This window comes from Phlebotomus argentipes, unplaced genomic scaffold (genome assembly GCF_947086385.1).
Source record: "Phlebotomus argentipes unplaced genomic scaffold, Phlebotomus argentipes genome assembly contig_15, whole genome shotgun sequence".
Taxonomy (NCBI): domain Eukaryota; kingdom Metazoa; phylum Arthropoda; class Insecta; order Diptera; family Psychodidae; genus Phlebotomus; species Phlebotomus argentipes.
This window is the reverse complement of record NW_026776181.1, coordinates 3746521-3760878: the sequence shown is the minus strand read 5'-3', so window position 1 is coordinate 3760878 and position 14358 is coordinate 3746521. Positions and strand designations below refer to the sequence as shown.

Below are 14358 nucleotides of genomic sequence, written 5' to 3'. Positions count from 1 at the left end.
GGAGGCGCGCGAAGGCGACGCGAGTCTGCGAGTGCTGACAAATGGAGGGGAAATTGTCAGCACGTCAGCGCTGCGAAATGCCGCTGTTGGCTGCACTTCGTGGCGCTCCAGTCGGCGAGTCAAGTGAATTTTGACTCTGCAAAAGAAACATGGCTGACGTGTGTGTGGTGTTTGCGGGGTGTTGTGAAAAAGTGATCATTTTGTGACCTTCCCACCTGCCTATGGATACCTAATTGCGCTCAGCAGACTCCCGAGTGTTCAGTGCGTACCCTGGTTGGTGAAGAGGACTTGTGTGCGGGCAGAGAGGAGCACAGCGAGCGCGTGACGAGTGGTGTTGGCGAAATGGCTGACGACCGGGGGAGGCTCTCCTCGGTGGCTGCTGATGGGATAGACATAAAGCGACCTGAGGAGGTTGTCATGTCCAATCTGGCGGATAATCTCAAATTTGCCGTCCTCATTGGACTCGTGGAGGTCGGTGGGCAGGTGTCAAATCGCGAGGTTGTCAACACAGTGCTGCATTTGGTGAGTTTCTGTCCCAGTGCCTTTCCACCCCCTCGCGAGGGCCATCCGGACGTGGTGGCGCAGGCACAGTGGCCTGACCACCGCGTCTGGGGTGCTCAGTGTCTCGGGAAGCAAGTTGGGGAGTCGCACTGTCAAGCTGTCACCACCCATTGCCTCTCGCGGCGGAGGAAAACACCTGACAAGGTGGATGGCAATCGTGTTCAATTGCGACAAGTGTCACTCTTCCGGACGCAGAGGCTCCGCGGTGGAAATGAGCAGTGTCCCACCCACTCGCCGTCCGTTCCAATTTCCCAATTACATCAATTAAACAGACTCGCGCGCGCCCGGTGAAAAAACACCCAATTAGGCCCGACTTTATCTAGGAGGCGAAACGGTGTGATGAATCGCAAATGGGTCTATAATTGATCCTCTGACCAGGCAAAAAGCCCCCTAATTTCGTCAGAGAAAAGTAAAGGTTGATTACGAGTGGAAAAGTGCCACCTTTTATCAGTAAAACTCTCGCTCGTGATATCGAGCGAGCGAGTGTGCGTTTGACGGTCTCGAAAAACATTCATATGAAATTATGGTAAAAGAGTGTAACAATTATTTATCACCTTCATTACAGTCACACAGCATGAGCGTGTGTGCAATGAGTCTTTCTACCTCTTTCTCACCTTGAGAATCACTCTTGCAAGGTGCTAATCGACCCGCTATCATGACTTTCGGGTGGTGGGAAACTGCAGGTCCTTAGCGACTGAACAGGTGCAGAATATGATCATTTCGTTTAACCCTTTCACGACAGAATATCCACATTAACAGGACGTGCCTTAAGATTTTCGACTTTGGAATGATTTTCATCCCTTGCTCAACTCTTTAGAATCCACTGACTTCATTCTCGCTTTCGTTGTGAGGTACTTGAGTTTAGGATGCTCTTCAGAGTGTTCAACATCACTTCCTGGAATTATTACAGTCTTCCATTCGAGAGGCTGAATAAACGAAGCGAATTCAGAAGTTATTTATGTATGGCAAATATAAATAAATTGGTCATACAAATTTTTGGTTTATTCTATTTTGGTAGCATTTCCTTCAGAGATATAAATCTATCAAAGATTTGGGACGTTTTTAGAAGAAAATTTGAATATTTCTTCTTATTCCAGCGAACACATCTGCTCACAAAAGCGCCTTTTTTAAGGTCAAAGTGTGAGAATTACTCGTGATGGCAGCGACGATTAAAAAAACTAAAACGATGAACTTGTTAGATGACATTTGATTATACTTGTCAAAGAGGAAATTTGCAAATTTAATGGGAAGTGTTTGAGAAAACACGAAAGCCGCCACATTTGCAGAAGAGAGGAACTTGATATCGTTTTATTCACGTTCTCACACGAGTGGAGAATCTCGATTTTGAGTTGATATAGTTTTAGAGTTTTCCAACATCCTTTTCCGGCTGTTTGTTTATATTTTTGGTTTATAGCAGTTCGTAAGTTTCTTTGAGGGTGTAATTTGCAAAACTTCCATTACGAGTGACCAGGGATTCCTCCGGTTGGGTTTCTGTGGCGAAAAGTTGAGCTTATCTGTGGAATGCACCGCATCTTATCTTATCTGTCGTGTGATAAATTTTGTAAAATAAATGAAGAGCGACATTTTCACAATAAGTGTCCGCTTTGCATCAAGAGTCAAATTTAAGTCTTCCCACATGTTAAATAATTTCTTAGAGTTCTCATTACTGCTTAATTCACTTATGTCTTTCGGAGTTGATGCCAAATTCAGTGTTTCTCATGAGGAGCGAAAAAAAAAATATCGTGAAGCTTAACACTGAATATATTAATATTTTACAAGGTCAGTCATCTTTTCAAATTAATGTGAATTCTATGTGTTTCTACCGATTTCCTTTGTCAGGCTCAATCTCTGTGTCTCTGTGTGCGTAATTGAATTTGTGAACTGATTTACGTAAATGACATAAAAGCTCTGTTGAGGCATTAATTAACAAATTGATCTCGTTAGTGATGTTCGGAGTGTTTTCATTGTAGTTACATAAATGCACAATGCAAATAATGTTCCGTGCCAGGACGAATTTCAGATAGAATTTGATCTGATTGAAGGGGTTTTATTTATCGTCTTTGAGCAGAATCGCACTTTGAATTGTGATAGCAGTCTTTGCTGTGAAATCTTGAAAGGAATTTATTCAGCTTTCGCAGTTTATTGAAATTGAGATGTAATCCAATATTCTCCTCAATGTTTTTCTCCTTTTAATTTTGAACATGAGCCAGCGTGGAATTATATGCGGGGGAATAGAATAAATGTGATGAATTGGATGTGCATTCATTGGCGATGTGCAGATGAGAACGGGTGTGAATGGAGTGAATTGAGGTGCGATTTGTGTTCCAAATGATTCGCTGTGAATAAAGAGATAAATCGGCGAAATGAACTTTCCGGGTAGTTGAAATGTTGCAAGAGATTCAGCCAAATTTTCATTAATACTCCGATTCTCGTTCCATTGAATGCTTAGTGGTCGAATTTCTTTTTTTTTTCACTATAACGTCTGCGGTAGGAAAGATTTAGTGGCTCGACTGCATTTATTCTGGTCTCGAGAATTTTTGCACGAGTTTCTCTAAATGGACGAAATCACGTTTTTCCCTCTTGTGCTTTTATAACAATTCCACATTTTTAATTCACTCCCAATGTGTGTGTGTTTGTGTGTGTTTGTGTATTATTCATTTGAATATCCACTCACCCGTGAGGATATTTCTTTTTCATGTTGTTTACCCATTTTCATTTTCGCTGTTTTAATACCCAGACTCATGGACACTCGTTTCTGCCTCTGCTCAGGTGGAGTTCTGTATTGATGAGAGTTTTGCGTTGATTTCCGCTGTCAAGGGCACAAAAAGATAATAATAATCAATGATGATGATGAGAGGGAGACATTTTGCTATGCAACTACTGTGCTGAACTATTTCGGTTTGCAGCAAAATGAATTATTCAAATTATCTGCTCATTCATATCACAAATTCTGCCTTCCGGCGAGAAATTTTGTGCTCATGAAAACTCATTATCTATTACGGGAAAATAGCATATATTTATGTGGTGAATAACACACACTCAGTGGGTGTTTTGAATTGAATTTAAAGTTTTATTTCGCACTATTTGATTAAACAATAAATAATAGTGTGAATATCTGAGTTTGGTGACGCTGAGAGAACTTTTTTTTTATAAGAGTATTTCCATTAACAGAACACGATCATAAACACGCCAATTATTTATTAAACATTAACTCTATTAATTTGTCCAATTTCTGAGAAAATCCAACTCACTTTCACGGCATATGATCACCCTTTTGAGCTAAATTCATCTCAACTATATTTACTACAGGGAAAAATTTCACAGAGTGTGAGTTTTACTTGTATTCTTGCCCAGATCGATCGTCTCTGAGTTGAATGTACAATTAGATAGCCTGGAAATGGGGATGTGAAGATGATGTGGGAGGGGAAAATTTATTTTTCTCTATTGTATTTGCCATGTTTAAAGATGACAGTGAAAAAGGAAGAAGTCCTGTGCGTGTGTTGTGAAGGAGAAGAAAAAACTTCCGGGTCGGAAAGTTGTTTAATATCGTAATCTGATTATTTTTTATCTTCATTTAATAATGTTGAGTACCCGAGACGAGGGCGGGAGGATTGAAACTGTGAAGATGTTGGGTGATATTTTTCGTATGTTCTCTATTTCTCAATCCTGACAGCCTTCGTGGGGTGGCGAGGCGCCTTTAATGCAGCACTTTAAGCACGAAAATCTCTGTTGAAGAATAATTCTTGAGTACAGTTTGAATTTGTAATTACGGGCCAAATTGCCAGTAAAATGGTAATGTGTGAAATGTGTAAATTAGCCTTTAACGCTTCTAGAACAATCTTGGGGTATTCCAGATCACATGTGTTATTTTCACCTGACATTTGTGTTAAAAATTGGACTTTCAGAGTGTGTAATTTTGAAAACGAGCTATAAATGACATTTTTCGAGCAAAAAAGAGCGTCAAAACAGCCGTAAAACTATGCAACAAAGGATAGCGCGAGAGTTTTATGGTATTTTATCTCATAAAACTATGTGAATGGTCCTATAACACAGTTTAAATAGGAATTTGGCCCTACATTTTACTATCAAAAATTCAAGTAGAAAGCAAGATTTTTCTACCACCTTTGAATGTGTGTGTATTGAAAGAAAGAAAAACAAGAAATGGAGTTGTTTAATCAAAATCTCTCCAGGAAATGTAAAAGTTTGCCCATAAAAGAAATATGTTATCCCCAATTGCGCTCTAAAAATGCTTCTCAAAACAGCCAAAATGGCTTCACGGTGTCAGATTTCGGGCGGATCTTCCCCTCTGGGTAACAAAGGAAACTTGCTCATCTCCCTATTCACCTGCTTCTCCGCGTGCCAGTTAATCTTTAACACCACGCTGAATGTTAAGTGATTCGCAGAAGCACTATTTTTCATTCTTTCTCCCCTCGTTTTCACTGTGTCGAGAGTGTAGCGGAAAAAATCTCCACGAGCGAAAGTGGGAATATTTTAGCCTCGGATTCGCCCCAACATCATAACTCTGAGCCTATATGATGGCAATTCTGTTGGGGATATGCACAATCATAGTCAGCACAAGGTGTGTGTGAGTGTGCTTCTTTCGCCGGCAATTTATGTGGTAGAATGGCACACTCGCGACATCCACGTGTGATTTTAATGGGTTTTTCATACTTGCACAGCTACTCATGCAATCCTGCAACTTGTGGTGTCATAATTTCTTGCCCACAGCCAGAAATTGCATGAGAGTTCATCCCAGAGGAGTGCTGAGCAGAGAAAAAAATGTCTTTTACTCCTAATTAGTGTGAGCATGTGAAAATTAGCATTCTCAGCATCGCATTAGCACACTCATTTCTATATTTCACAAGAAGTTGCACAAGAAAAGTCTCCACCACTATCAATTGCCACTCTAAGCAATTAAGGGGGGAGAAAAGGAAAAAAGCAGTGAGCATGACTTCTTTTTTCTTGTAGGGCTGTTATATGATATAAAAAGTTGAATCTTGTTTAACGTACCTTTGTAACTTCCTCGCTTTTGACGTTGAGTCACAGTCAGGTGAATGTTTATCAGCACTTGAGAGCGAGACGCGAGACAACTTAAGCAAAACCGCTTTAGAAGCTGGGATTTTATAAACCACAGCCGCTGAAGAGCTGTAACTGTACTTGAGTTCAACTTCAACCGTGAAACTGTATTACATAATCCACAACTATGCTGGAAACATATCTTTTGTCACTGTCTGTAGATAAAGTTGCCACGACACGGGAAAAATCGTGAAAGTTTCACCTCCTCAAAAATTCTCCATTCACCTTATTTCATCATATTTATTTAGGCTGCTTTTCCCGCACTCACACTGTGTCTTCCTCACAATCAAAGGCCAAAAAACCATAAAGGCAAACACCCCCAAAATCTTCCCCCTCAGCATTCGTTTTCTAGGGTCGGCGAGTTCATTTTCATCTCCTCCTTTTTGCCGCAATCCAAGGGAGAGAGAGAGAAAGAGAGAAATGGGAAAGAATAGGGAAAATCTGGTGGAAAGCGCGCGATACACAGGCAGACGGAAGATATTTCGCATCACTTTCGACCAGTGAAAAGGCAGAAGAAAACTGAGGGGGGACAATTAAATTAATTTCACGGGTTGTTTTAATCACGATTTTCATAATCATTGACCATCACGCCGTGTGTACTCAAAGGGCGCCACAGCAAGGAAGGCAGCGTGAAATTTCATTAAGCGAAATGCTTCTCATTTCTCGACCATGAAACAACGCCCCGAATCATAATACAATTCTATGGGTATTGTGCAAATTTAGCTAATAATTCTTTTCATCATTCATTCCATCAACCCTGGGTGATTCGCAAAATGTCTGAAAATTAGCATTCTCAAAGGAGGTTTTGGGCTTCACTCGGACGCAGAAGAGATGGGTGAAAAAGAAGGAAACACTTTCACCCTTGAGTGTTTGAGCGCCCAAGGAAACTTGATGGCGCCTCGAAGGCAGTGTGACAAAAAGCATCCCATAAATAATTCACACATAAGAGAGATGCGAAAGCAGAGACAGAATCCAGGCATTGTAGAATCAAGTTGCACACGGCTCTGATTTCGCAGGATTTTTATCCATCTTGCCTCTGCTTAGTCATTTCTCGAGCTCGTTTGCAAGCGGATTTCCAGAGAGAATTTGAGAAAAGGTGGGAAATTGTGTTAAAAGGGTGAAACAGTGAGTTTATTGTATTATTTCGTCCTGTTTCACGAGTTGTTTAAGTAGTTTTTAGGGGATTTAGGGGTCGTTGCAACGTTACAGATTTCAGATATCGATTCGTAAGAGATACGAAAATTGACATACATTTTACTTTAGCTCCTGAAATTCAAACAGTTTTAACTCCAGTTCTATTGCATCGGTGCAAATATATGACTTATCGAAAGACAAACAGACTCGCAAAATAACAAATGACGCCCCCTTCTTTTTGTCACGTTTCGTGATGTTAAGCCTCCGTGAGTCAAATTTAGTTGATTTTGCGAGATTTAATTTTTTGCGCGAACGCAGATATTAGTTGTGATGTAAGTCCCAGCTAGATAAAATACTGAATTCTCAAGATAAGATAGAAAAGATATCTTCCTGGAGGTGCGCTATAAAAGCCCGCGACAAGGAGTGGTCAGTTGTACAGAGTTTTGTGATCACTTTGGAAAGATGAAAGTGTTTTTTGCTGTTCTGGCTCTCGTGAGCACCGCTTTGGCTGCTCCAGGTTAGTGTTGTCCTGGCCTCAAGAGGATTCCTGGACGTGGGTATTGAGGGTGTGTTTGTCTTGGCAGCTGACGTGAGCACGCCCAAGTTGGCCTTCGTGAATGAAAGGATCACCAATGGGCAGGATGCCGCTTTCGGCGAATTCCCTTACATCTGCTCCATGCACTGGGTGCTGATCGCCTCTGAGATCCACGTGTGCGGCGCCTCCATCATCAATCCCAACTGGATCCTCACGGCCGCTCACTGTTTCACGGAGATCGCCAACATTGGTGTCTTGGACGCCGTGTGTGGCATCACGGATCTCACGATCAACGACACGCAGCAGCGCAACACAATCACCGAGCACATCATCCATCCCGACTATCCAGGTGGCGTGGCGCCCAATGACATTGCCGTAGGCCGCCTGGCCGGCATCCTCACGTTCAATGCCAATATTCAGCCTATCAACCTGCCCACCCAGGGACAGGAGCCCATCCTCGACATCGCCGTGCTCGCCGGCTGGGGTTCCACGTCCACCACCAACGTGCCCAACATGCCCAACCGCCTGCAACGCGCCATCAAGACCGTGCGCACCTTCCAGCAGTGCTGCGATCTGCTCAACTCCGTCATCGACGGTGCCTGCAACATCCTCGATACCACCAACGTGTGCGCCGGCGACGGCCCCATCAGCGCCTGCAGCGGCGACTCCGGCGGTCCGCTGTCGCAGCTGGTCGGCGGCACCTGGACACAGATCGGCGTGGTGAGTTGGGGAATCACGCCCTGCGGCACCACTGTCGCGCCCTCCGTCTTCGTCATGGTATCCTCCTTCAGGAACTGGATCGACGCCAACATCCAATAAGCTATCACACTCTTTTGACCAAATAAAAGCATTTATACTTAAGAAGCGCGCTATCTTCAACCCCTTGCGATCAAAGCTGGAAAGACGCAGAGGGCTTAAATATGATCAACTGAAGACCGATTGTAAGCGGTGTTTGTGTTCCTCCTCAAGGTCAAATTGAAGGCTGATACATAAATGCATACAAAAAAAGCATTAAAGCTTTCAATTGTGTTTTTATCATGAGACTTAAGCTTTCATTCATAATTTCCTCTATAAAATGTTTGATTATTCTTTTTCAATTCCACAATAATTTACCGTCGAATAGCAATTTCACAGATCTTCCTTTATTTTTTATTAGATTAAACTTAGATTTTGAATATCCTGTCGAGCTAGTTGAATATTCTTGCATTATAAGATTTTCCTTTTTTTGGCTTATAAAAGTATTTGATAGTGAGGAGTGTGAGGATCACATTCGTCATTTTTGTGCAAACATGACATTGTGAATGTTGAAACTGTGATTATATTTCTGTTTACATTAATGTCTCTCTCTTTCGCTCACTTGATATTCCATTTTCCCTTCAATCTGCAAGCAAGAGTGGAGTTTTCGTGTATGACAACATGTGTAATTATTTACATTCATTACCCTTCCGCAATTGCTTGTCATCTCCGTTGTAATAATTACAGTCTATTTATTCACATTATGGCGCATTCTTGTCATCCTGCAGGCTGTCAAGTCACTATCTCTGGTAGTTCAACGTTCATGGGGAGAAAATCACTTTGTACATAGCAAAGTGCTTTCAGCGACGCGCTCGATGAAAAATATGGTGACTTACGATGGGATCTAGGGGATGCTGGATGAGAGTGTATATTTTTCTTATCGTGCACTTCTTGTCGCCCGTTCACGTTTGATAATTGTCGGCGGGAATTGAGTGTGAATGGGGGGGAAATCACTCCATACTGCTGATGGACGTGAAAAGCTGGCAGCACACTAAATGGCGGGAAAATTGGAATTGAAGTTTACTCAGTCCTTTCACTCTTTGTCTCCTTGCAGTGAAAGACCTCAAGGGGACACATTGGAGGAAGAAGAAGTGAGAAAAAAGCATTCAGTGGATTGATTTTTGCTATCCACAATTGAGGTTTGCCGATGAACAAGGCGAATGACCAGTGGACGCCTGAGATGGATGTATGTGTGTTGGGGATTGTATAATAAATGGGATTTGAGATGATAGTCGGGGATGCGCTTGAGTGCATGAAAATGGATCTTTTGTCTGGTTGAATGCATAGAGCAGATGATATGGTGTGGTTGGTCAGGATTGAGCGGTGAGATTTCATATGTATATGATATTCCGGATGCAATGCAATTCTGATGCGTTTCAAATATATCTCGATTGTCTATCTGACATGGAGTGGGGAATTTATGGAATTTTACACATTCATGAGGTTCCGAAAATATCTCGGTGGAATCTTGGCTCCTCTGGAATCCACACACTGCAGTCACAATTCATGAGTAGGATTCATAGAATTAAGTGACTAAAGTTGAAATTTACTTTTCGCAGTGATATATCCTTAAACTGTTGGCAATATTGCACAAGTGCACAAGTTGCCGGGACTCCAGTGCAATTTCCTGTCTTCTTTTCCACAGGATGTCACTCGGGAAAGCCACACGAAGTGTGAGTGGGACAGAGTGTGTGTGTCCTGAGAAGTGAATTCACGAGCGATAAGAGACATTAAACGGAATAAACATTTCTCCTGTCGGGAATTTTATTAGTAAATTTCACGTGAAGACACACGATAGACAAGATGTGGGTGGGAAAAGTGGAAAAGTAAATTGAGAAAGTTCTCAAGAGGAAATCTCTCAGGATACCTGGGAAAATTCTTATCTCCCATTGCCTTTTATCCTATATATTTCACCTATGTGTGTGCCTGAATCCTCGAATTTGTAGTGAGTTTTCATGTTTCCAACATCCTTTACCGTCATTGGAAAGACGAACCCTTTCGCATTTGGAGTTGTGCCGCTCAAAAACACACACACACACACACACTCAAGGGTTGAGTGTTCTTTAAACAAGGAAAATGTTCTCCGTTTCCAATTAAATTTATTGTGCAAAGAGTTTATTTACTCAATTAAATGTCCAAAAGTTAGGTACTTGAGTGTGCTCTTCTTCATATTTACTTGTTTATTTATTACGCAAGATTTTCCCTGTCCACACCCCTGAAATATATGTGTATATTGTACATTTTGGGGTCCTGTTTGCCATCCATCCATTCTTCCCTGCGCGCTTGAGTTTGTTGGTGGATGATAAACAATTATCAACCGTGAAATATTTCTTTTCACCACCCACAGGATAATTGATTGTGCCTGGCTAGAGTGATTTTTCTTCTTGTGCGGTGGCCCGAGATGGATGGTTTCCGGTCCAGTGGGCGGGAGGGGAGGATGTTTAAAATGCTGAAGCACTTTCTAAATGGAAAATGATTTGCGAGATATTTTCCTGTGAAAATGAGCTGTGCGTATAAATGGATTATACTGATTTTGGCGCGGTTGAAATTGTGTGAGAAGTCGAAACAAGAACTGAACTCTCACACCCTTTTGCATCACTTTCTCTGCTGACAGGGATTTTTGAGGCAAAATGATATTTTCCTCCATCAACGAGAATATGTGTCAAAAATCGGTCTATCGATATTCCACCCTTCAACCCCATATAATTCCTGCAATCATCATCTATTTATGATGTAGTTTTTCACACCCACTTTCATCACTTTAGCCATCTTTTGCACTTTTATTCCACACCTTTTTCTTGCCTCTTCGCCTCCATGGCTGATGTCTCTGGATGGGTGGCGCCCCAGAACGATAATAGACACCTTATTTTCCTGCTTCATGCTGGAAGATGAGATGGGTTTGGGGCAAGGGGCAGATAATGTGTCTCGAATCTGTACACCACTTCTTAACACTTGCAGCAATTGAATGTACACAAATTTCTTAAGTTACAATAAATCTCTTAAATCTACAAACCGATATTTCTATAAGAATCCACTCAAAAACGCTTTTGGGGCGTTTTTTTTCCGACCATAACCTCAAAATATCACTAACAGATCTTTAAAATTATCTAGAAAGGTTTCTATATCAGCATTTTCCAATTTAAAATGAGTTTTTTAAGGTTATGTTCGATTTTAGCACAATTTGCAGTGTTTTTTGGCGTCAAAAGCTTAGAATTGCTATGTTTATTATGACTGGCGACTTTAGCATAAGAATTAATGTGCTAGAATGCGAATTATTCATTACATAATGTAGACAATGATAATTTTGTTTGTTTCTATGTAAAAATCAAAAGAAATCCAAAGAATCGTGATAATCTGGCAGTAATAAAAGCATTCAGGAAAAGAATAGTGCAAGTTTTTTGAACACTTTTACTTCCTATGATACTTTCGCTGAGCTGTACACCACTTCTGATTGTATTATCTCCCCCTTGGTTTGGGGAGATGTTCAGAGAATGAAGAAGATGACACATTAGAGGGATGAAGCACGCGGGGAGAGATGTATGTCGTGCGGTTGTGTTCCCGAAGAGTGTAGTACTACCGAACAGCATAGTATTTCTGTGACACAATTTGGGGCTTTGCCCTCCGAATGTTGTAACACAGTGAAGTGTGGCATTTTTTGCACAACTGTGCTTTTTCATCCTGGAGAAATGCGCAGTAGAAGTGAGAAGCATATTATATGCAATAAGCCATTAGTTTTTATATCTAGCCAAAATAGGAGAGAGAAAGAAGAGTGCTTCATATGATATTCTTCACCCCACAATTGCTTCCCTGTTCGCTTCAGTTCACATTATCAGGTTCTTTTGTGGCGCCAGAGAAGTGATGCTTGACTGTGTTTTTGGTACTTTTCCTTGTGAGATGGAATATTTGATTTCTCAGTTCACACAGACAGCAAAACGTGCAAAACACATTATAATCGATGTGTTTGCCAGGTCAAAAAGGACGAGAAATTACGATGTGTAAAGTGTTGGTTTTACAGAAAGTGCTACTAATCTCATTATGTGCTTGAAGAAACTTCTCTTTTCATCGAATGAAAAGTTTATTTATTCTCTAATATCACTTTAATTAACTGTTTCTTTTGGGTATTTTCGCAATTCCTTGGAATTTTGCGATTGGTCAGCAAATGGAAATTGTGGCATTTTACCGCATCTCAACGTTTAACACTTCTTATGATTTTTGATGTTGTAAATTACAGCGATTTACATAAAGCGAGTTCCAAAGAACGTTGGAATATTTGTTCAATTCAATTCATTTGTTAGTTCATGGCAAGTCAGATGATGATTTTTGACTCTCCCTTGGCCACAAAATCATTTATATTTCTTAATTTTCCAATTCCACATTTTCTTCGTGTTCCACCACGAAGTGGTATAAAGTTTGTCAATATTTTCACATTAATATAGATGAACACACATTCACACGAGGGTGAGTTTAAGAAGCCATAAGCTGTTGTAAAATTAATGTGGAAAATTTGGTAAATTTCCCATTAGGTTCTTCTTCGTGTCCCCAGAGACAGAAATAGAGTGTCTCCGAGTTCGAAATTCCAGTGAGTAATAAAATATCCTCACACCAAACCAAATGTGTATTACATATAGTGGAAATTAAGTATATAGAATTTGTGCTTGATTCTCTGAAAGTTCATAGCTTCTGTCCGTGGCCTTTGTCTTATGCGGCTTGGATATTGTGAAGAATTGTGGACGGAGGAAATTTGTATATTTTCCTTCACGATTGATTTATCTTTCACGTCTGTCATGAATAAATTTCGCCCCTCCCTCGATTTTTGGGGGCAACATTCAATATCGTGAAGTCAGTCAAATGTGAGAGACATATCTCAAAATATGGCGCTCTTTCGCTCAGTGATGTTACAAATGATCTCATAGAGTGGATGAGAACACGTGGAAAATGAAATTCTGCCTCATTCGCTGAGTATGGCAATTTATCCAATAACAGGAAGATTGAGATCTCTTCGGAAAAATTTTCAATTTGCATTTATGGAAATGTCTGTGAGGCCCAGGAAGAGAGTGAGAGGAATGATGAATTTGCTCAGCGCAATATCTAAAATCCCTCCTTGTCTCCTGAATTTATTCATATTCACAGGGAAATTTGTCACTTTTGTGCGAAAGAACACTGATGGTCTTGCCCAGGCGTTGGCAAAAAGCGTACAACTTGGCATCGTGTGCGATTTTAAAATTCATAAATCGAAATGATCCCACTCCATCGCGTGTTGGGTATCACAGAAGAGAGTGTGAAGTGAAAAAAAATATCGTTTTGTACTCTGGAAACAATTTTTCTCTCACTTCGCCTTTCTCGCCACTGCAATACGCATGAGACAGGCGTGAGTGAGCGAGAGAGAGAGGCATTTTCCATTGCCTGTATGCCTGTCGAATGAGGTGCGGGTTTTTTATGGATAATATTCATGCTCTCATACATATAAAGGGTGAGATTGGTCGTTGGGGGTTTTTCCCAAAAGGCTACAGGCACGATGGATAAAAAGTGACAAAGTAATGTGTGAGCTCGTGCTCATGCCGAGGCTTGGAAATGCGAAAGGGTGGAAAATGTGGATGTGAAAGGGGATCTCTCGGTCAGTTGATGTATTCAGATGGGGTTGCTGGGATAAAAAGTGCGACAACTTCTCTATTTCCAGCTGATATCTAATAAATTACAGTAGTTATTTTGATGAAGAAGAAAAAAATGCTCCTGTGATAAATTGAGGGTGAAGAGTTTGAAAATGTTTCTAATTTTACTTTTGTTTCACTACTCTTCAGTTCAACAATGGCACAGAAATCGCGCGTAGAAGTGATAAAGACTGTAAAGCTCTGTGTGATTGATGATGGATCATTTATCATTGTGGAATTGCATAGTTTTCGTGTTTTCTCTGATTTTAAAACATCATATCCGAATGATTTATGTTGTGTTCTACATATGATTTGAACACTTGTAAATTGTATTTTAAGGGTAAGATGAGATTTTGCAGAGAGAAAAAGATTTCTTGGAAAGAATGTGTGATAGAAAGCTAAAATATAACTGAACAGAAGTAGAGAAAAGAAAATGGCAATGATGGAAAGAGATTTATAAAATGCAATGCGAATTTTCAATAGCATTTTTCTTTGTGCTCTACAATTCTTTTGATTCATAATAAATGTCAATAGGATTGCTTTTTCTTTGATTGCTTTGATCTAAAGCCGAAAATTGCCATTTTACAATTTTTGTGGCAAAAAGTTGTT

At 40.7% G+C, this 14358-nt stretch overlaps 2 protein-coding genes across 3 annotated transcripts in view; both read left to right on the top strand.

Moving 5' to 3' along the window:
- The first annotated feature begins 144 nt into the window (after positions 1-144).
- LOC132261761 (neurobeachin) overlaps positions 145-14358 on the top strand; it is a 114467-nt gene continuing 100253 nt past the window's right edge. For both annotated transcript variants that reach the window (XM_059760723.1, XM_059760717.1), the window contains exon 1: positions 145-522. In XM_059760723.1, the coding sequence (XP_059616706.1) occupies positions 343-522 (180 nt within the window). In that variant the 5' untranslated portion in view covers positions 145-342. The remainder of the gene's footprint in view (positions 523-14358) is intronic.
- LOC132263383 (trypsin-1-like) lies at positions 7234-8125 on the top strand. The gene is made up of 2 exons (XM_059763118.1): positions 7234-7288; positions 7356-8125. The coding sequence occupies exons 1-2, from the start codon at positions 7234-7236 to the stop codon at positions 8123-8125; spliced, it is 825 nt and encodes a 274-aa protein (XP_059619101.1).